Source organism: Diaphorina citri, unplaced genomic scaffold (assembly GCF_000475195.1).
Source record: "Diaphorina citri unplaced genomic scaffold, Diaci psyllid genome assembly version 1.1 scaffold101, whole genome shotgun sequence".
Taxonomy (NCBI): Eukaryota; Metazoa; Arthropoda; class Insecta; order Hemiptera; family Psyllidae; genus Diaphorina; species Diaphorina citri.
Window position 1 is genome coordinate 237,496 of NW_007377538.1, and position 21,443 is coordinate 258,938.

Sequence of the window (21,443 nt, forward strand, 5' to 3'; positions counted from 1 at the left end):
TTTCTAATCTTATTTCCAATGAAAAAACAACACACATACGAGATGCACAATGGAAATTGAAAACGTTTCTGTTCAACGTATCTCCCAAATGAAGAAGCTCTCAGGAGATAAAATACTCCTGTACATATCGTACCTATGTATTGTGATTTCGCGATTATGTTCGCGGATTTCGCGATTATGTTCGCGGATTTGGCGATTATGTTCGCGGATTTGGCGATTCTCAGGAGATAAAATACTCCTTGCTGATGGCGTAGATAGACAATACAAAGAAAGTGGAGAGACAGAGACATAGGAGGGAGAGAGGAAATAGACACAAACATACCTAAAGTATAGCTGATGTATCTGAAGACGTGGGGAAGGGACGTTAGGGTAGCATGAGGAAGGTGGAATGTGGAATCTGGAGGGAGGGGCGTATATAAAAAGTTATTTACTCAGAGAAAAAAGAAAAACAGCATCATCAGAGAGAGAAAAGAAGTCTGGGACGATGATAATGCAACTGCAGCAGAAGCAACTCTATTACCCAATCCCCCCCTAAGAACTCCCTCCCCCCCTCTAAGAACCCCCCTCCCCAAACCTACATTTCATCCCCCTCCCCTCAATATTTATCCATACATTCTTAGATAGGTATCCTTCTTTTCTCCCATTTGCACCCAGATCTTCGCCCCCCCTTAAAAAAAAACTACATTTAGTAATCCCTCTAAACGCCATACATTCATCTATACCCAATCCCCCCTATATAAGAACCCTACATTAAGTCCCCCTCTATACCATCCCTTCCCTAAATTATTGTACCCCCAACCCTCGTAGTACTATATCTATACGTTCTCCCCTCCCACCCCTATATCTATACTTACCCCTACCACCCCTAAATATATCTATACTTTCCCCCTCCAAATATATATCTAGAAGTTCCCCATCCCCATCCCTTTCTATTCCTTCTCTCCCTAGAAACTGCAGTGAGGGCACCCGGGAAGATTAAGTGGAAGGGAAATGCAGCACCACCACAGACATAGTCGCTAGTCGCCCCCAAGTCGAAAAAAACTGTGTCGCCTCTGTGACGCGTCGCACTGCAATAAACTACATTCCGTGGCGTCTCTTCGGACCCCACCGGGAAATGTTTGTTGAGGGCGGACGTCGAAAGCTATTATTGAGGTTAACCATCTCAGTGTAGTGATCTAGGGATGGCATCTGTGTCTAATTGTCTAATTTACTTGTTTTTATGTTGGTTGGGTTCCGCCAGCAAGTTCTCTAGATTAGTCCCTTTAAGCTTGAAGTACAAGTAACATGTAGCTATAAAACTAGCCTAGTTTGCTTGGTTGGTAGCGCGTCTACCTTTTAAACGCTAGGCCGCCGCCGCGCCGGTTTCCACCCGGGGCTGACTTTATCCTGAACAGATAATGTTTGTCCTTGGAACGACTGGCTTTTACCTATCTTGTCTTAATTCTCTCTTCAATTTCCGGACGATAAGACTTGGTTCCCTCTATCAAAACCTTTTGAAAAAAAAAAAGAAAAGCTTATGAGTAGGTAAAATTTGTCATTCCGGTCTTCATTATTGATTATTACCTACATGATATTTTGATTAATTACCATGGTTATTCCGATCTTCCATGATTGATACCATGGTCAGCATGGCACATGAGGACCAAACAGTTCCCACGGTATACTATCTGTATCTTGTCCACAGGAAGAATACTGTCTTCTTCTTCCTCTTGCTTTTTATTTTCAAAACTTTGTGATTTTCTTCTCGCAATGCTTCCCTTTCTCCTTTTTTCTTTCTTTACTTTTCTATTTTATGTCAATCCAAGCGGTTCTCAACCGTTCATTTAACTCCCAGGGAAGAGTGAAATGAGTCTGGGATTGGTACAAGTATGGCCATCGACTCTAATAAACGCCCTATGTCTCTGGCAGAGACTCTCTGCGATTTGGTTAGATCTTTTGTGACTAATGAGTCTGTAGGAAAGATTGACAAATGCCCTTGGTCATATTCCCTGGACTTTTTACTTCCAAATCAGCATTTTTCACACCACATGAAGAAAAAGGTTTGTACGGGCTAGAAGGCGGAAGTACATAATTATGAAGTTCGAAATGAGAATTTTTCGGGAAATGAACCTCTTGTTATATGAATTTTTCATGAAAAATGCGGGCCAAAAAAACTTTCTTTACTTTTCTATTTTATGTCAATCCAAGCGGTTCTCAACCGTTCATTTAACTCCCAGGGAAGAGTGAAATGAGTCTGGGATTGGTACAAGTATGGCCATCGACTCTAATAAACGCCCTATGTCTCTGCGACTTGGTTAGATCTTTTGTGACTAATGAGTCTGTAGGAAAGATTGAAAAATGCCCTTGGTCATATTCCCTGGACTTTTTACTTCCAAATCAGCATTTTTCACACCACGTGAAGAAAAGGGTTTGTACGTTGTTTTCTAGCGAGAAGGCGGAAGTACATAATTATGAAGTTCGAAATGAAATTTTTTCGGGAAATGAACCTCTTGTTAGTTGAACTTTTCATGAAAAATGCGGGCCGAAAAACACAACTTTTGGACTCGTGATTTTATTTTTGCGTTTTATATTTTTGAGCTAGCCGGATAAAAAATTTGAGAAACACTGCCCAAAGTCTCATGAAAGTTTATCTTTTTTTTATTTTCTCTATTACACTCCTTTTTTCTGCGATATCAAAAATATATTTCATAAAGCATTGTTATTATTTATGAGCTTATCTTGGTCTTTCTTACTTACCTACTTTTCATTCTATACGATTCTTATATGGAATTGTGATTTTATCATGCTTACTTTAAAAGTGGCTAAACTTGGGAATAGAAAGGGGTGATAAAATAGAAATTCAGTTTTCGTTTCTATAACGTTTCTTCATATAAGTACGTAGGTATCTCCGTGGAATAGAATAACCCAGAATTCTAAGATAGGCGATAGTTAGGTAAGTACCAATCTTCAAAATAATAATCTTGGTGAAGGACATGAAGATCTTTTTTTTTTTTTTTTTGTAGAACAATTTCGGGACGATAGGACCTCCGTTTGCCTCAGTTTGCTGAGCAAACAATGTATTATCGTCCCAAAATCGAATAGAGGAGAACAGAATATAAGTCATCCGTTCCAAGAACAAACCCGGTGGGAATCGAGTCCCCGACCTAGCGCTTACAAGGCAGGCTCACTTCCCTCCAAGCTAACTGGGCTAAGCGGTCATTTACACCCTGTAAAAAATGTCCAAGGTAGAAGGGTTGAGTAATGGGGTGTCAATATGAACAACATCATGAGGGGCAGCTGATCAGAGCAATTACTATACCGGATGTTTCAACACTGTTGCTAAGTGTTGCTAGGTACTCGTTCGTTCAAGAATTATACCCATTTAAGGATTGAAGATTATTTCGTGACTGGTTTTAATTTTAAGTCATTTGCATAATACTGTAACTTACAAAACTGATGATGACCACACGGTTAAATTAAACCAACAGTTCGTTAACCCCACAACCGAGAACCGACCACAAAAGTCAGAGGGCTCTGCATTACGCTTCAACCCTAACGTAACCAACATGATTGTAACACCGATATACATAACGGTACCACGCGTTATGTTTGATTACAATGGAAAACATTAAAATGAATAAATGACTGTAACTTACAAAACTGATGACCACACGGTTAAATTTAACCAACAGTTCCTTAACCCCACAACCGAGAACCGACCTCAAAAGTCAGAGGGCTCTGGATTATGCTTCAACCCTAACGTAACCAACATGATTGTAACACCGATATACATAACGGTACCACGCGTTATGTTTGATTACAATGGAAAACATTATTGATTCATCAGATCAACATATTGGGAGATAATGATGACCACATCTGAAGAAGAAATAAAGAGGGGGGTGTACGAGGTGAATAATTAGAACAGAACAGTTGGTAACCTACTCTTGACAATGAGTTGTGCTTTTCAAGTATATTATCTGAATCTGTTATCCCCATTACGTATTGTTCCGTATATTATTCAAATCCACCTTTATGTTGATGGGTATTTTTTTTTTACTTTGGTCTTACTTAACGTTTTGTCAGTAGGCATCATCCTATTCTTCTATTTATTATTGCTATTACTCTCTACGAGTATTACTAAAGTAATGAGAAAGTATTTTCTTATTTGAAGAATCAGAAGAAAAAAAGTAGTAAATAAAATGCTATAAGTTTTTTTAGATGGGAGAAAAAGTACAGAGGAATTGAACCAATCTTTTTATTGGATGTACCAAAAATACCAAAAGTTGTTATACCTACATGATATGGAAGAGAGAGAAAAATTTCATTTTCGGAGAGGAATTATAATTTTGGTGGATATGCTAAAATTACGTGGGTATATTACACAAGAAATATTTCCACATAAAATGGTGGATGTGCCAAAAATACAAAGTTTTCTAAGTGAATACCTAATACGTATATTTGCCGGTCTGCGATATATCGCAGTGGGTAACTAACTACATATGTATAGGTACTCGTTCGTTCAAGAATTATACCCATTTAAGGATTGAAGATTATTTCGTGACTGGTTTTAATTTTAAGTCATTTGCATAAGAGCCAATGGGCTAAGGTAAAGTTTCCCACGTAACAATCAAAATTTTCAGGGCGTAGGAATGTGTGAAATTTTCTCACCATAAAGGTATGTGACCGTATTAGCGGTATGTGTATGTATATAGTTTTTTACTTTTACCGTTTTACCTATTGGAATAATTATTGAGATGAAGAATTAAGAAGGAAAAAATGAAGACAAAAAAAAGCAAATAGCTAGATAAATCAAAACAGGCGACACAAAAAATCGGACGAAAAAAAAAGAAAAATAAAACAAAAAAACATTGAAGAAAAAAATGGACATCCTAGAGATGTTGGATGCAAACATTATGCTAATGAAAAGGATTGCGTGAAGAGTCCCGTGGGATTTTACATTTTTTTTATCCCATCTTCATACCTACACATATTGTTTTAGATTTTTTTCTAATTTCTCCACAGAACAGAAAAAAAGACGAAAAAAAAAGTATCGAGAAAGAAAAAAAACTGGACATAGATTAGTCCCTTTAAGCTTGAAGTACAATTAACATGTAGCTATAAAACTAGCCTAGTTTGCTTGGTTGGTAGCGCGTCTACCTTTTAAACGCTAAGCCGCCGCCGCGCCGGTTTCCACCCGGGGCTGATTTTATCCTGAACAGATAATGTTTGTTCTTCGGAACGACTGGCTTTTACCTATCTTGTCTTAATTCTCTCTTCAATTTCGGGACGATAAGACTTGGTTCCCTCTATCAAAACCTTTTGAAAAAAAAAAGCTTATGAGTAGGTAAAATTTGTCATTCCGGTCTTCATTATTGATTATTACCTACATGATATTTTGATTAATTACCATGGTTATTCCGATCTTCCATGATTAATACCATGGTCAGCATGGCACATGAGGACCAAACAGTTCCCACGGTATACTATCTGTATCTTGTCCACAGGAAGAATACTGTCTTCTTCTTCCTCTTGCTTTTTATTTTCAAAACTTTGTGATTTTCTTCTCGCAATGCTTCCCTTTCTCCTTTTTTTCTTTCTTTACTTTTCTATTTTATGTCAATCCAAGCGGTTCTCAACCGTTCATTTAACTCCCAGGGAAGAGTGAAATGAGTCTTCTTTCTTTACTTTTCTATTTTATGTCAATCCAAGCGGTTCTCAACCGTTCATTTAACTCCCAGGGAAGAGTGAAATGAGTCAACTGACCCGTATTTTTTTCTGCTTCCAGTGGTGCTCACATCCACGCCAAATAACGAGGCAGAACTACAACTGTACCGAGTTATGCAGAGGGCAAGTCTGCTGGCCTATTACGACACATTGCTTGAGATGGGTAAGTTTAAAAAAAGTATGGATAATTTGAAAAGTAGGTAGTAAAAAAAGGGCCGATATAAAACCAATATCAAAATGTTTTTACTGTTCATAACAACCAGCGCAGCGGTAGTAGCATGCTGAATGAATGCCAACAGGGCCCAATGGCCAGTGGATCACTTAAGAGCAACTTTGCACGTGAACAGTATCGCGCCAGCCTACTTAGCTTGGTTGGTAGCACGTCTGCCTTGTAAGCGCTGGGCCGCGGGTTCTCGGAACGGCTGGCTTTCTCCTATCCTGTCTTCCTTCTCTCTTCGATTGCGGGACGATAAGACCTTAACAGTTACAATTCCCACTATGAATAGGCTTGCCAAACGTCCCGAATTGGCCGGGACAGTCCCGAATTTCAGGGGGTGTCCCGGCGTCCCGTTCAGTTTTTCATTAGGCCCAATGGCCAGTGGATCACTTAAGAGCAACTTAGCACGTGAATAGTATCGCGCCAGCCTACTTAGCTTGGTTGGTAGCAAATCTGCCTTGTAAGCGCTGGGCCGCGGGTTCTCGGAACGGCTGGCTTTCTCCTATCCTGTCTTCCTTCTCGCTTCGATTTCGGGACGATAAGACCTTAACAGTTACAATTCCCACTATCAAACCTCTTTTTTAGGAGTAAATTTATAAGCACTATCATTTTGCTACAGTTTAAAGTCCTCAAAACAAAAGAAGAAAAACCGTCTTAGGCATGTTCTCTTTTTGGTTATTCACTAATGTTTTCCATTTTTCCACCTCAGGGGGAGACGATGTACAACAGTTGTGTGAAGCAGGAGAGGAGGAGTTCCTAGAAATCATGGCCCTGGTCGGGATGGCGTCAAAACCTCTTCTTTTTTAGGCGTAAATTTATAAGCACTATCATTTTGCTACAGTTTAAAGTTCTCAAAACAAAAGAAGAAAAAACCGTCTTAGGTATGTTCTCTTTTTGGTTATTCACTAATGTTTTCCATTTTTCCACCTCAGGGGGAGACGATGTACAACAGTTGTGTGAAGCAGGAGAGGAGGAGTTCCTAGAAATCATGGCCCTGGTCGGGATGGCGTCAAAACCGCTGCATGTTAGGAGACTTCAGAAAGCGCTCCAGGAATGGACGACCAACCCTGGTAAGTTTTTATTTTGTTTTATTAAAGTGCGTCAACAATAGATAGTTTTACCCATCTATGTTGTTATATTCATTGAAAATCCCCTGAAAAAAACCCTGGTTAGTGATCATAAGTAAAAGTAGGCAGGTAGGCACTAGACAGTAGGTACACATTCACACTATGTACTTATAGTAATTTCATGTTGAAAAAGCTCCCTAGAAATAAAAATAAATGAATAAATTATTTTAACTTACAAAACTGATGACTATTAATCATTATTAAGTAATTTATTTAATTTTGACATCCTTTGTAAAAACTTTTTTACTTAAGTTATATATAAAAATGGATACTTACTAAAAATGAATTTAAAAAAAAAAAAAAAAAAAAAAAAAAAAAAAAACTACGGAACAGCCGCGTGCTGCTGGCTTTTCCCGACCTTAGTTAGGCTAGGGCCCACATCACTTGAACAAAGGCTTAAAACCTTAGCGATTCCATTACTATCAGAGTTCAACTTAAAAAAAGCCAGCCTAGTTAGCTGGGTTGGTAGCACGTCTGCCTTGTAACAGTTGGGCCTCGGGTTCGATTCCCGCCCGGGGCGGATTTTATCCTGAAGGGAAGATGTTCGTTCTCGGAACGGCTGGCTTTCTCAGCCGTTCCGAGAACCAACCCAGCTAACTAGGCTGGCTTTTTTTAAGTTGAACTCTGATAGTAATGGAATCGTTAAGGTTTTAAGCCTTTGTTCAAGTGATGTGGGCCCTAGCCTAACTAAGGTCGGGAAAAGCCAGCAGCACGCGGCTGTCCGGATGGGCACCCATCCGGACAGCCGCCATCCGGACACCCAACACCCTCCAAAAGCTACCACCCCCGGCCCACTCCGGACAGCCGCCATCCGGACACCAACCACGCTCAAAGTGCTATCACCGCTGGCCTACACCTTTTATACCCGATCTTACCACAGACCTGTGTAAATCAAATAGGTGGTGACATCAAAGAAAACCGTTGACACTGTGTTAACTCCCAGTGGTAAGATTGGGCATTACTTTCATGTATTCCTCGGCTCTAATGGGTTAATTTTCCTTATTTTCTCCGTTTTTTCCTCAGGTGTCTGTGAACGAAGCTGCGGCTCAAATGTGTAAATATGTTCCTGCTTTGTTGACGCGGAGAGACGAACTGTTCTCTTCCTCTTCTTCTTCTTCTTCTCCTTCTTCTTTTTCTTTCTCTTCTTTTCGTTCTTCTTCTTCTCCTCCTCCTTCTTCTTTTTCTTTCTCCTATTCTCGTAGTTCTTTTTCTACTTTTTTTTCGCAGACGTCTGGCTGAGCTTGTGAATAACAGGTATAGATGAAGATATAAACAAATAAAATACAAGTACCTATGTATATTTGTACTATATCTAGGTAGGTATGTACTCGTAAGTGTCCAATTGCCCATCTTGAATATTTTCATTTTTAAGTACCTACCTAGAAATGCATTGTTGAATGTAGGCAGTTATTTTAAAAGTGAGTACCTACTACCTATTGCTATTATTATTATATTTTTTTCTCTTTTTTTATATGTATATGTTTCAATGTTCTAAGCAATTTATGTTTGTATGTGGAACAATAAATAAAATTACAAATTGTATTTACCGCCCCTTTTTATCTGTGTTCCAGCCATGTTCCAAACACCCCTCGTCTCTCCCGGACTGCCCAGTACCAACTTCCTAACCCGCAGTCTCCCCTCCTTCCTCGGCACCACGCCCCCTCTAGTCACCTCCCTCTCTAGTCCCTCTGTCTCCTCCAACGTTCCCCTCCCCTCTTCCCCACCCCCCGTAGAATCCACCTCCCAGAACTTCAGCCCCGGGCAAAGTCCCGCAGAGGTGTCGTCACCCCTACAACTAACACCGGTGCTGGACGACTCTCAAATTGCCAAACTAGCAGACATTGCTCAGCAACTGGTACGCGCTCTGCCCCACCTCGAACCCAAAGCTCAAAACTCCAAGAAGAAAATCTGCAAAGACCTCGAGGTATGTTGAAGATCCATGAGCAGTACGTTTTGGACTTGTGTATTTGTTTAGTGCCAAAAGCGAGCCCCGTGCCTAAAGTTATTTACAAACATAAATAACTTCGCCCTAAATAACTTGCATAAATATTCTTTATCTTGCGTAAAAAGGACCTAAAAAATAAGAGCAAGGGAAAAAATAGTTCAAAAAAGACGTTTTTGATACCTACAACATTTTTCTTTCATTCTTTTTTTTTTTTTTTTTTTAATTTTCCAGGCCGTTTTCCAAATGTCGGATGAGGTGTGCCTATTTGTTTCTTCTCCTCCTCCTTCTTCCTCTTCTTCCTCTTCTTCTTCTTCTCCTTCTTCTTTTTCTTTCTCTTCTTCTCGTTCTTCTTCTTCTTCTCCTCCTCCTTCTTCTTTTTCTTTCTCCTATTCTCGTAGTTCTTTTTCTACTTTTTTTTCCGCAGACGTCTGGCTGAGCTTGTGAATAACAGGTATAGATGAAGATATAAACAAATAAAATACAAGTACCTATGTATATTTGTACTATATCTAGGTAGGTATGTATGTGTCCAATTGCCCATCTTGAATATTTTCATTTTTAAGTACCTACCTAGAAATGCATTGTTGAATGTAGGCAGTTATTTTAAAAGTGAAGGACAATGTTCACGATTCCAACCTAGAACGAATCACCAATAAGAAGTATGGACGTCAGGTAAAAAAGATTTAAAGGTCGGCGGGACCCCATTTCGGCCGCCGCGCTTTGCAACGCTTTAAACCGCTTTGCTTTACTAATGTGGACATGGCTTTGGACGCTGGCTAACCCATATAATGACAATAGGTAACATTACGCTAACCTTGGTGGTTTGACCCGCTTTCTCGTTTTCCTTACACTCCGATTTGCCTGTGCTTTTGAGTTTCACTTTCTGTGTGCAAAAGCAGTCGGTAAGTTTGTTTTTGTACACACGCTGCCACTTTTTGATTAACCTAAAGGTGCGTCTTGATTGGGGCAATAAGCCTGATGTAAGTTGAGTAATTTGGTGGACTGAGTGTCTGTACAAAACTAAACCGAACGGCCTATGCTACCTCAGTGAAGACACACCTTGATAAATTTAAATTTAATAATTTATTTTATTAATCGCTATATTTGCTTTTATTAATCCCTAATTATTATGTATCAATTGTATCATGTTTACGTTTATGTGCCTATCTCTTTCAACCTTTAGGTAGGTACTTGATTAAATTTCCTCTTCCTGATTTTTCCTTTTTTTGTGTCTTTCCTTGTTCCTTCGCTTTTGTTTTCCCTGCTTCCATACCCTAATATTTAGAACTACCGTTTTTCCTCTCCAAGTTGCCTATACCTTCCTCTCTTTGTTATCCTTCTACTCCCAAAGGTGCATCTTGATTGGGGCAATAAGTCTGATGTAACTTCAGTAATTTGGTGGACGTAGTGTCTGTACAAAAATAAACCGAACGGCCTATGCTACCTCAGTGGAGACACACCTTGATAAATTTAAATTTAATAATTTATTTTATTAATCGCTAGTTGCTTTTATTAATCCCTAATTATTATTTATTATGTATCAATTGTATCATGTTTATGTTTATGTGCCTATCTCTTTCAACCTTTAGGTAGGTACTTGATCAAATTTCCTCTTCCTGATTTTTCCTTTTTTTGTGTCTTTCCTTGATCCTTCGCTTTTGTTATCCCTGCTTCCATATAACCTTTAGGTACTTGATCAAATTTCCTCTTCCTGATTTTTCCTTTTTTTGTGTCTTTCCTTGATCCTTCGCTTTTGTTATCCCTGCTTCCATACCCTCATTTTTAGAACTACCGTTTTTCCTCTCCAAGTTGCCTATACCTTCCTCTCTTTGTTATCCTTCTACTCCCTAACGGAGAAAATTACTAATCCATTTTGATTTTTTGTTCTAGTTACTCTAGCTTGATTTTTTTCTGCTTTCGTTTCAATTTGGTGTGCTGCATCCGCTTTGCTAACCTAAGGGCTTGTTTTGCTTCTTACTAACCCAACAGGTCAAGTAGGTAGATCACGAAACAGGTAAGTTCGAGGATCTAACGGAGAAAATTACTAATCCATTTTGATTTTTTGTTCTAGTTACTCTAGCTTGATTTTTTTCTGCTTTCGTTTCACTTTGGTGTGCTGTATCCGCTTTGCTAACCTAAGGGCTTGTTTTGCTTCTTACTAACCCAACAGGTCAAGTAGGTAGATCACGAAACAGGTAAGTTCGAGGATGACCCGAAAGGTACGTACAGGCTGCTGAGGTATCAGATATTCTTTCGACAAACACTAGGTAAACATTTCCCAATGTCAGATTTCTTCAACTTCTCAAATATCTACCTATCCACACCGGGACTGTTTAGCTCTTCTAACGATGGTTCAACACCAGAAAGTCAAGAGGAATCGCAGAGAGCTAGATCGAATTCGCTCAGAATCGAGAACTCTGGAGAAGTCTGGTTCATGGAGGTCTTGGGCCCTCGCGGCCTGTCAGAATCCGGTAGTAAGTCTAACGATGAAGACAGGCCTTCAGGTGTGTAGGTATAGCTACAAACAAATTTCACTATCGCTGATTGATTACATTGATCCTAAATAATTAGCTACATATGAAATTTTACTGATTTGCAGGCAGCTGAGTCGGTCCAGTTTGAATCGTAATAATAATTCCTGTTTTGACTCGGAGAGGGGAGATACGGATGACACAGACTCTCAGATCTCATTTGGAAACGCCAGCTCTCCAGGAGCCTCACAGGTATAGTTCGATTTACAATGACTCCATTTTCGACAAGATAGAGCCTAGTTAGCCTTGTAAGCGCTAGACTGCGGGTTCCATTCCCGCCCGGGGCGCATTTTATCCTGAAGGGATAAGGTTCGTTCTCGGAACTGCTGGCTTTCTCCTATCCTGTCTTCCTTCTCTCTTCGATTTCGGGACGATAAGACCCTAAACAGTTACAGTTCTCTCTTTATAACAGCATCAAGCAATCAGAATCAAAATATCATAAGCCATAATCCGATATTCAGCGGACAAAGTCTCCGAAGTCTCCCATGGCAGAAAGAAAATGGCGACCTTGAATGCGACTCTCACGTCTGGAGAAATATTTACTCTCCCATTATCTCAATTTTCAATCGAACCAATCGATTACTATCAAAACAAATAATTGGATATCAATTAAGTCGATTATTATTACAGTCAGCCAGCCGTGACTTGGTGATCACTTACTAGGTCTATGACTGAAAAAAAAATAAAAAAAATCAATGAATGAATGGAATTATTGATTTGGTATTGGTACCCTGCCTGTAGTTTGGTCAGTACAGGATCTGAACGAGATATAAAGCTGTGTCCACACATACGGCCGTTCATGTCGACTGAAAACCGTCCACACTGCATCGACAAAACGTCGATTCACCTCGTCGATCGGCCGTGGCGGGCATTACAAGATTACAAGTCCCTCTATGAAAACTCTTGATTTTTTTTTCAAACAAACAAACAAACAAACAAACAAACAAACAAACAAACAAACAAACAAACAAACAAACAAACAAACAAACAAACAAACAAACAAACAAACAAACAAACAAACAAACAAACAAACAAACAAACAAACAAACAAACAAACAAACAAACAAACAAACAAACAAACAAACAAACAAACAAACAAACAAACAAACAAACAAACAAACAAACAAACAAACAAACAAACAAACAAACAAACAAACAAACAAACAAACAAACAAACAAACAAACAAACAAACAAACAAACAAACAAACAAACAAACGAAGTCTCCTGAACACTAAACGGGTTAATCAAAAAAGGTAACCTTCTACGTTCTAATGATCAAATATTACTGGATTATTGTTCTCTTTATTACTGGTTCATTTGTTATTGATTACACATTGAATGTCGAAATGGATCAGATTGTTAATCCAGATCCCAAGGTGGCGTGTAAGTCAAGCAAAAAGTCTTAATTGAGAAAGAGAGAAGGGAAGAAAGTTGACAGTTGATTCAATGGAAATGTGGTGACAATATTGAAAGTTGACGCAAAATTGAAATGTAGTGAACTTGAACAGGTTTGTCGTACATTCAATCAAATATGTTCCATGAGTCCTATGAGATAACAAGTAACAACAAACGTCAAAATCTGTGGAAAGCAAAAGAGGATTTTTTTAGGAAGTTTGATAGAGGGAACAACTGTAACTGCTAAGGTCTTATCGTCCCGAAAGCGAAGAGAGAAGGAAGACAGGATAGGAGAAAGGCACATTCCGGGAACGAACATTATCCGTTCAGGATAAAATCCACCCCGCGGCCTAGCGCTTACAAGGCCGACGCGCTACCCACCAAGCTAGGCTGGCTAGAAGAAGAATCAGCAGAATAACAAGATAATTCAAGACCTGAACCAACCAACTTGGTATTGTTGATTGGCAACTCGCGCTGTCACTAAAGTCATGCCAACTCGTGTTGTCAAAACACACATGTCGACCTCAATGCACGTTGCTCCAGATACCCACAGCTCTGCGGTTAGGTAATAAATAGATAAACACCCACACGTTATTTTTATTTTTCGCTTGCATGATATCGCTTTAACTTTAGTTTAGGTCTGACTTCTTATCTTCTTAATCATTGTTATTAAACAATTTGACCAAACATTATTTACTTAATAAAGTTTATGGTAGGATTTTTAGGTCTTCTTTTCATATGCATGCCGTTCCGGTAGCAGAAATTTACTCAAATTTTTTTTTTTTCATAAATATATTTTAAAAGGGGCACGACTTCGATTGTCATTAGCCCTACTCAAAAAAGTTCATGTATTAGGTACAGTCGACATTCGAACTCACAATGTCACTGTTACCGTCCTGTCGTACTGACGAATTCATTAGGTAAGGAAGTTGGGTTGAAATGTTCGGAAAGAATTTTTTCGTAACCATATTGTACATAGGTAGGTAATTCTGTACCTGTATTAGAATTCACACGACGGACAGCATTCAGTTCCCCCGATTTCATACCGATTCCCCCGTTTTTCATAATTAATATCTTGTTATGAGGGGGAATTGACATAGGTAGGTACTCTAATTTTCTACCTGTACACACAAGATCGGGGGAATAGAACATCAAGTCCATGGCTACCCAAATATTTCATCGGGGGAATAGAACGGCAAAAAAAAATCTATCCGTAAATTTCCGCCCCCCTCAGGATTCGAACTCAGCCTTCGAGTTTCCCATATTCATAGAGTATTTGTTTTCCCTATCAGGTGGTGTTATCTGAAGAAGATGCCGGTCGTCTAGAAGACAATGCGACACCCCGTAGATCTCATAGATGTAAACCCAGCACATCTCCTCTGGGTTATTCCAACGCTTATAATTACGATAGCTATTTCCACGAGAATCGAGTTCAAGTAAGTAACGAGTTCATTATTGGAAAATAATTTTAAGAATCATATACCTTGCCAGCCTAGTTAGCTTGGTTGGTAGAGCGTCTGCCTTGTAAGCGCTAGGCCGCGGGTTCGATTCCCGCCCGGGGCGGATTTTATCCTGAACTTATAATGTTCGTTTTCGGAATGGCTGGCTTTTTCCTATCCCTGCCTTCCTTCTCTCTTCGATTTCGGGACGATAAGACCTTGGCAGTTACAGTTCCCTCTGTCAAACATCCGATTTCCTTCCGGAGCGGACTTTATCCTTCTCTTGTTCATTTCGGGGCGATAAAACCTTCGTTAATAGGGTGTATCCACACATTGTCGACTGAACGGTGCACACTGCCTCGATAACATTTCATCTCGTCGCTCAACGGCCGGTCGACTATGTTTGGACACACTTTTACAGTTTCCTCTACCAAACTTCTTTTTTCAACGAACTGTAGGTATACCGTACATGTTTCCTTGTTATTCCAGGTAATATCGTCCAGTGGCGGAAACATAATAGCGGTGGCCAATCCAGCACTGTCCATGTCTTCGCTTCTCTCGACCTCCATCAAGCGCGAACTACATTCTCCAGTCCAAAGTACCCCGATCTCCTCGACTGGGATTAATTGCTGAACGTTTCCTAATCCTTGGATTTCATTCTGAAGAAATCCTTTCGTCACTGACCGTTGGATGTGTAACCCTTTGATGTGGATGGAAAATCAAGATATTATGTAAAATGTTTTCAAATCGCTCAGTCTCGTGTGCCCCTACATTTGCCCTTTCGTTGCCCTGGGATAAATTCTGAATAACACCATTTTGAGGCCGAGTTCGTTTTCAAAACTAATTCGAAAATACACATCTGCCTTTCTCCCTAGAAAATCTATACCTACTTCTGTCTTGAGGCGGATAAAAAAGAGTTCTAAGATAATATTGTGCTCTTTCTACGTCAATGAGTCACCTGTAAAAAAGGCACAAAACTTGAACCTTGAATGTTAAAAGCTTGTAAAATTAGTTCTTTGATTTTCTTTCTATGCCACATATTCTAGCTCAAGTAGTATAATTCTATAAAATATTACATAAAAAAAAAACAAAGTTGGATTAATTTAATAATAAAAGATCTGCTAATAAGGTATATCTTCCACCCCACTCATGAACCCTAAACCCTTCACGAAGCCGATTGCTTTGATCAATAAAAACCCAACCAATCAATACACGTGAATTAACAATAAACCGTCCCTAAAATAATTCGCATTGAACAAAGTAAAACCTTTTTCCTGTCCTTCATTTTGACAGGCGGAGTTTCAGGTATACCTGCTGAATACATTATTTTCTACCCTGATTAGGTATTTATTCAACCTTATGAAGCGTTCGTAGTCATTGTGAATACAGTTCCTTGTATACCTACCTATTTTTATGTTCGAAACGTGCGTGTGCGAAATGTATTCGCATAGGAACCTATAACGCTATAACCTAGTACAGGGGTTTCAAACTAGCGGCCCGGATTCGCTCAATGAGCGAAAAAATAGCTCACTCTGCGGAGTAAAAAATGCTAACTGCTCATTCCCCGAAATTCGGCAATTGAGCAACTGTAAATAGCTCAGTCCACGGAATGGATTTATGCAAAAGCTGAATTGCCGAAATCCGCCATTGCTGAGCACCAAAAGAAAGATGGCTAAACTGCTCACTCCGCGGAGTGAAAAACACGAAATGCCAGACCGCGGATTGTGCGTTTTGAAAAATGCTCAAACCCCGATTTAATGGTATACTGCGGGCCTTGAACCCCTTGTAACTTTTACCACTTACCAATAATATATAGCAAAAGATTATTTCGTTACCCATGAAATTCGACGTAGATTTCAAAAATGAAATAAAAAATAGGGGTTTCCAAGCCGTTTAAAAGTTACAAGGGGTTCAAGTCCCGCAGTATACCATTAGATCGGGGTTTGAGCTTTTTTCAAAGCGCACAATCCGCGGTCTGGCATTTCGTGTTTTCCACTCCGCGGAGTGAGCAGTTTAGCCATCTTTCTCTTGGTGCTCAATGGCGGATTTCGGCATTTGAGCTTTTGCATAAATCCAGTCCACGGACTGAGCTATTTACAGTTGCTCAGTTGCTGAATTTTGGGGAATGAGCAGTTTGCATTTTTTACTCCGCGGAGTGAGCTTTTTCGCTCATTGAGCGAATTCGGGTATTGAGCCTAACATGGATGCTGTAATGGTATGACCATGTTATCTTGCTTGCTGTATGAAATTTAGTCCAGTAATGCATTCCTCAATGTTCCCCTTATAATTTGTTATGTAAAGTGTAAATATTATCGTGTTGAACAGATAATCTCACGAGGAGACACTTTCGGAGATAGAAAAAAAGAAGACGAAATCAAGCCTTAATTAGATGCATTATAATAAAATCAGAACCCGAATATCCGAATAATTTATGGGAAGTTACGATCTAAAAAGGACAGGTGATTTGTAGATAGTTTTTTTTTCTTTTTTTTTTTTTTTTTTTTGATAGTAATAGAATTGCTAAGGTTTCAAGTGATGTGGGCCCTAGCCTAACTCAGGTCGGGAAAAGCCAGCAGCAGCACGCGATTGCACCAACACCGACAACCGGACACCAACCACGCTCAAAGTGCTATCGCCGCTGGCCTACACCTTTTATGCCCGATCTTATCACAGGCCTCTGTAAATCAAATAGGTGACATCAAAGAAAACCGTTGACACTGTGTTAACTCTCACACCCGTATTTATGAACAAATATAAGGACGTCCTTTGCAGTTGAGTACGTGCTGAGCACAGGATTGCAATAATTCGGTATTTATAAACTGGTTTTTCTACCTAAGAACGTTCTTTCTAGTCCTAAGAACAATCTCAAGCTTGACCTTTGCCAAGACTCGTTTGACCAGTCTTTGCGAAGGGAAAGAAGGATCTCAAATTGAATCAACCAATCAGAATCAGTGGTAAGATTGGGCATTACTTTCATGTATTCCTCGGCTCTCATGGGTTAATTTTCCTTATTTTCCTGTTTTTTCCTCAGGTGTCTGTGAACGAAGCTGCGGCTCAAATGTGTAAATATGTTCCTGCTTTGTTGACGCGGAGAGACGAACTGTTCCCTCTTGCCAGACAAGTCGTACGAGATTCTGGCTACCATTATTCTAAAGGCCATTCAAAGTAAGTTTCTGCCACGATTATGTGAATTTTTCTTATATTAAGACAAAAGCCCTATGATTTGGTTTAAATTAAAAGGAGTAGACGTATTTCGGATGTAAAAAAAAAATCTAGAGACGCAGTAGGAATGAAAGTTGGGGTTTGGGACGCAGTTGACTAAATAGAGTAAATAGTCTACATACCATTTGATGGACCTCCATTTTCAAGGTAGGTAGGTAAGCTTTTAATTGAACTACAACATTTTCATGTCGAACAAATTTGTCATTTCTTATTTTTAGAAGCACGGCCCCCAGCTTTCTAAACGGAGATCTCAACGTAATCAATAACAAAAGACTTAAACTTTCCGATTGGGACGCAGTTGACTAAATAAATAGTCTACATACCATTTGATGGACCTCCATTTTCAAGGTAGGTAGGTAGGTAGGTAAGCTTTTAATTGAATTACAACATTTTCATGTCGTCATTTCTTATTTTTAGAAGCACGGCCCCCAGCTTTCTAAACGGAGATCTCAACGTAATCAATAACAAAAGACTTAAACTTTCCGATACGCAGTTGACCAAATTAGTCTACATACCATTTGATGGACCTCCATTTTCAAGGTAGGTAGGTAAGCTTTAAATTGAACTACAACATTGTCATGTCGAACAAATTTGTCATTTCTTATTTTCAGGAGCACGGCCCCCAGCTTTCTAAACGGAGATCTCAACGTAATCAATAACAAAAGACTTAAACTTTCCGATGATCATCATCAGCACAGTGAGGAGAATCAGCAGAAAATTCAAAGACAAGTATGTATAGCAAATATTAAGCCTCATACCTATTAAGCCTGAGTAAACCAGCCTAGGTATTTAGCTTGGTTAGTAGCACGTCTGCCTTGTAAGCGCTAGGCCGGGGGTTCGCTTCTCGCCCGGGGCGGATTTTTCCTGAACGGATAAGGATCGTTCTCGGAACGGCTGGCTTTCTCCTACCCTGTATTCCTTCTCTCTTCGATTCCGTGACGCGACCTTAGCAGTTACAGTCCCTTTATCAAACCTCTTAAAAAAAAAGTCTGAGTAGGGCTGGGAAAAGCCAGTAGCACTCCTTTTTTTATTCCGTGAAGGAGCAGTATTTAAGGCTTTCTGGGAGAAAACAGAAAAATCAACACGTTGTGCCTTCTGGCATTAATCCTTGTTGTCCCTCTTTCCAGAATCGCTTAGAGCAAATCGGTGACGAACTGAAAACCATCGACACAAGGACGGAAGAGTTACTAGGCAACGTCCACACGGATAGTTCATCAGATCAACATATTGGGAGATAATGATGACCACATCTGAAGAAGAAATAGTAAAGAGGGGGGTGTACGAGGTGAATAATTAGAACAGAACAGTTGGTAACCTACTCTTGACAATGAGTTGTGCTTTTCAAGTATATTAAATATTTAGAACTACCGTTTTTCCTCTCCAAGTTGCCTATACCTTCCTCTCTTTGTTATCCTTCTACTCCCTAACGGAGAAAATTACTAATCCATTTTGATTTTTTGTTCTAGTTACTCTAGCTTGATTTTTTTCTGCTTTCGTTTCAATTTGGTGTGCTGCATCCGCTTTGCTAACCTAAGGGCTTGTTTAGCTTCTTACTAACCCAACAGGTCAAGTAGGTAGATCACGAAACAGGTAAGTTCGAGGATGACCCGAAAGGTACGTACAGGCTGCTGAGGTATCAGATATTCTTTCGTTAGGTAATAAATAGATAAACACCCACACGTTATTTTTATTTTTCGCTTGCATGATATCGCTTTAACTTTAGTTTAGGTCTGACTTCTTATCTTCTTAATCATTGTTATTAAACAATTTGACCAAACATTATTTACTTAATAAAGTTTATGGTAGGATTTTTAGGTCTTCTTTTCATATGCATGCCGTTCCGGTAGCAGAAATTTACTCAAATTTTTTTTTTTTCATAAATATATTTTAAAAGGGGCACGACTTCGATTGTCATTAGCCCTACTCAAAAAAGTTCATGTATTAGGTACAGTCGACATTCGAACTCACAATATCACTGTTACCGTCCTGTCTTACTGACGAATTCATTAGGTAAGGAAGTTGGGTTGAAATGTTCGGAAAGAATTTTTTCGTAACCATATTGTACATAGGTAGGTAATTCTGTACCTGTATTAGAATTCACACGACTATCTGGAAACGGCAAAAAAAAATCTATCCGTAAATTTCCGCCCCCCTCAGGATTCGAACTCAGCAATCAAGTTTCCCGTATTCATAGAGTATTTGTTTCCCCTATCAGGTGGTGTTATCTGAAGAAGACGCCGGTCGTCTAGAAGACAATGCGACACCCCGTAGATCTCATAGATGTAAACCCAGCACATCTCCTTTGGGTTATAGTTCCAACGCTTATAACTACGATAGCTATTTCCACGAGAATCGAGTTCAAGTAAGTAATACCTTGCCAGCCTAGTTAGCTTGGTTGGTAGAGCGTCTGCCTTGTAAGCGCTAGGCCGCGGGTTCAATTCCCGCCCGGGGCGGATTTTATCCTGAACTTATAATGTTCGTTTTCGGAACGGCTGGCTTTTTCCTATCCCTGCCTTTCTTCTCTCTTCGATTTCGGGACGATAAGACCTTGGCAGTTACAGTTCCCTCTGTCAAACATCCGATTTCCTTCCGGAGCGGACTTTATACTAGGCCGCGGGTTCGATTCTCGCCCGGGGCGGATTTTATCCTGAACTTATAATGTTCGTTTTCGGAACGGCTGGCTTTTTCCTATCCCTGCCTTCCTTTCTCTCTTCGATTTCGGGACGATAAGACCTTGGCAGTTACAGTTCCCTCTGTCAAACATCCGATTTCCTTCCGGAGCGGACTTTATCCTTCTCTTGTTCATTTCGGGGCGATAAAACCTTCGTTAATAGGGTGTATCCACACATTGTCGACTGAACGGTGCACACTGCCTCGATAACATTTCATCTCGTCGCTCAACGGCCGGTCGACTATGTTTGGACAACTTCTCTTGTTCATTTCGGGGCGATAAAACCTTCGTTAATAGGGTGTATCCAGTATCCACACATTGTCGACTGAACGGTGCACACTGCCTCGATAACATTTCATCTCGTCGCTCAACGGCCGGTCGACTATGTTTGGACACACTTTTACAGTTTCCTCTACCAAACTTCTTTTTTCAACGAACTGTAGGTATACCGTACATGTTTCCTTGTTATTCCAGGTAATATCGTCCAGTGGCGGAAACATAATAGCGGTGGCCAATCCAGCACTGTCCATGTCTTCGCTTCTCTAACTGTAGGTATACGTGTTTCCTTGTTATTCCAGGTAATATCGTCCAGTGGCGGAAACATAATAGCGGTGGCCAATCCAGCACTGTCCATGTCTTCGCTTCTCTCGACCTCCATCAAGCGCGAACTACATTCTCCAGTCCAAAGTACCCCGATCTCCTCGACTGGGATTAATTGTTGAACGCTTCCTAATCCTTGGATTTCATCCTGAAGAAATCCTTTCGTCCCTGACCGTTGGATGTGTAACCCTTTGATGTGGATGGAAAATCAAGATATTATGTAAAATGTTTTCAAATCGCTCAGTCTCGTGTGCCCCTGAACGTTTCCTAATCCTTGGATTTCATTCTGAAGAAATCCTTTCGTCACTGACCGTTGGATGTGTAACCCTTTGATGTGGATGGAAAATCAAGATATTATGTAAAATGTTTTCAAATCGCTCAGTCTCGTGTGCCCCTACATTTGCCCTTTCGTTGCCCTGGGATAAATTCTGAATAACACCATTTTGAGGCCGAGTTTTTTTCAAAACTAATTCGAAAATACACGTCTGCCTTTCTCCCTAGAAAATGTATTCTAGATATACCTACTTCGGCCTTGAGGCGAATAAAAAAGAGTTCGAAGATAATATTGTGCTCTTTCTCCGTCAATGAG

General features: G+C 39.9%; 1 protein-coding gene across 1 annotated transcript; it reads left to right on the forward strand.

The window, feature by feature from the left end:
* The first annotated feature begins 1,868 nt into the window (after positions 1–1,868).
* Positions 1,869–21,103, forward strand: LOC103524496 (NGFI-A-binding protein homolog). The gene is made up of 14 exons (XM_026819884.1): positions 1,869–1,971; positions 5,768–5,869; positions 6,856–6,993; positions 8,622–8,974; positions 9,227–9,254; positions 11,284–11,491; positions 11,595–11,718; positions 14,215–14,358; positions 17,393–17,526; positions 18,195–18,312; positions 18,711–18,792; positions 19,149–19,153; positions 19,778–19,945; positions 20,833–21,103. Exons 1-14 carry the CDS (start codon positions 1,869–1,871, stop codon positions 20,974–20,976), a joined length of 1,851 nt encoding a protein of 616 aa, XP_026675685.1. The 3' UTR covers positions 20,977–21,103.
* Positions 21,104–21,443: the final 340 nt, after the last annotated feature.

What these genes read in the sequence shown, in the direction of transcription:
- LOC103524496 (XM_026819884.1), top strand. Translation starts at nt 1,869, where the DNA reads ATGGCCATCGACTCTAATAAACGCCCTATGTCTCTGGCAGAGACTCTC. An exon ending in CCAAATGTCGGATGAGGTGT is followed by an intron (nt 9,255 to 11,283) that starts GCCTATTTGTTT and finishes TCCCAATGTCAG; the next exon opens with ATTTCTTCAACTTCTCAAAT. An exon ending in TCCACGAGAATCGAGTTCAA is followed by an intron (nt 19,946 to 20,832) that starts GTAAGTAATACC and finishes TTGTTATTCCAG; the next exon opens with GTAATATCGTCCAGTGGCGG.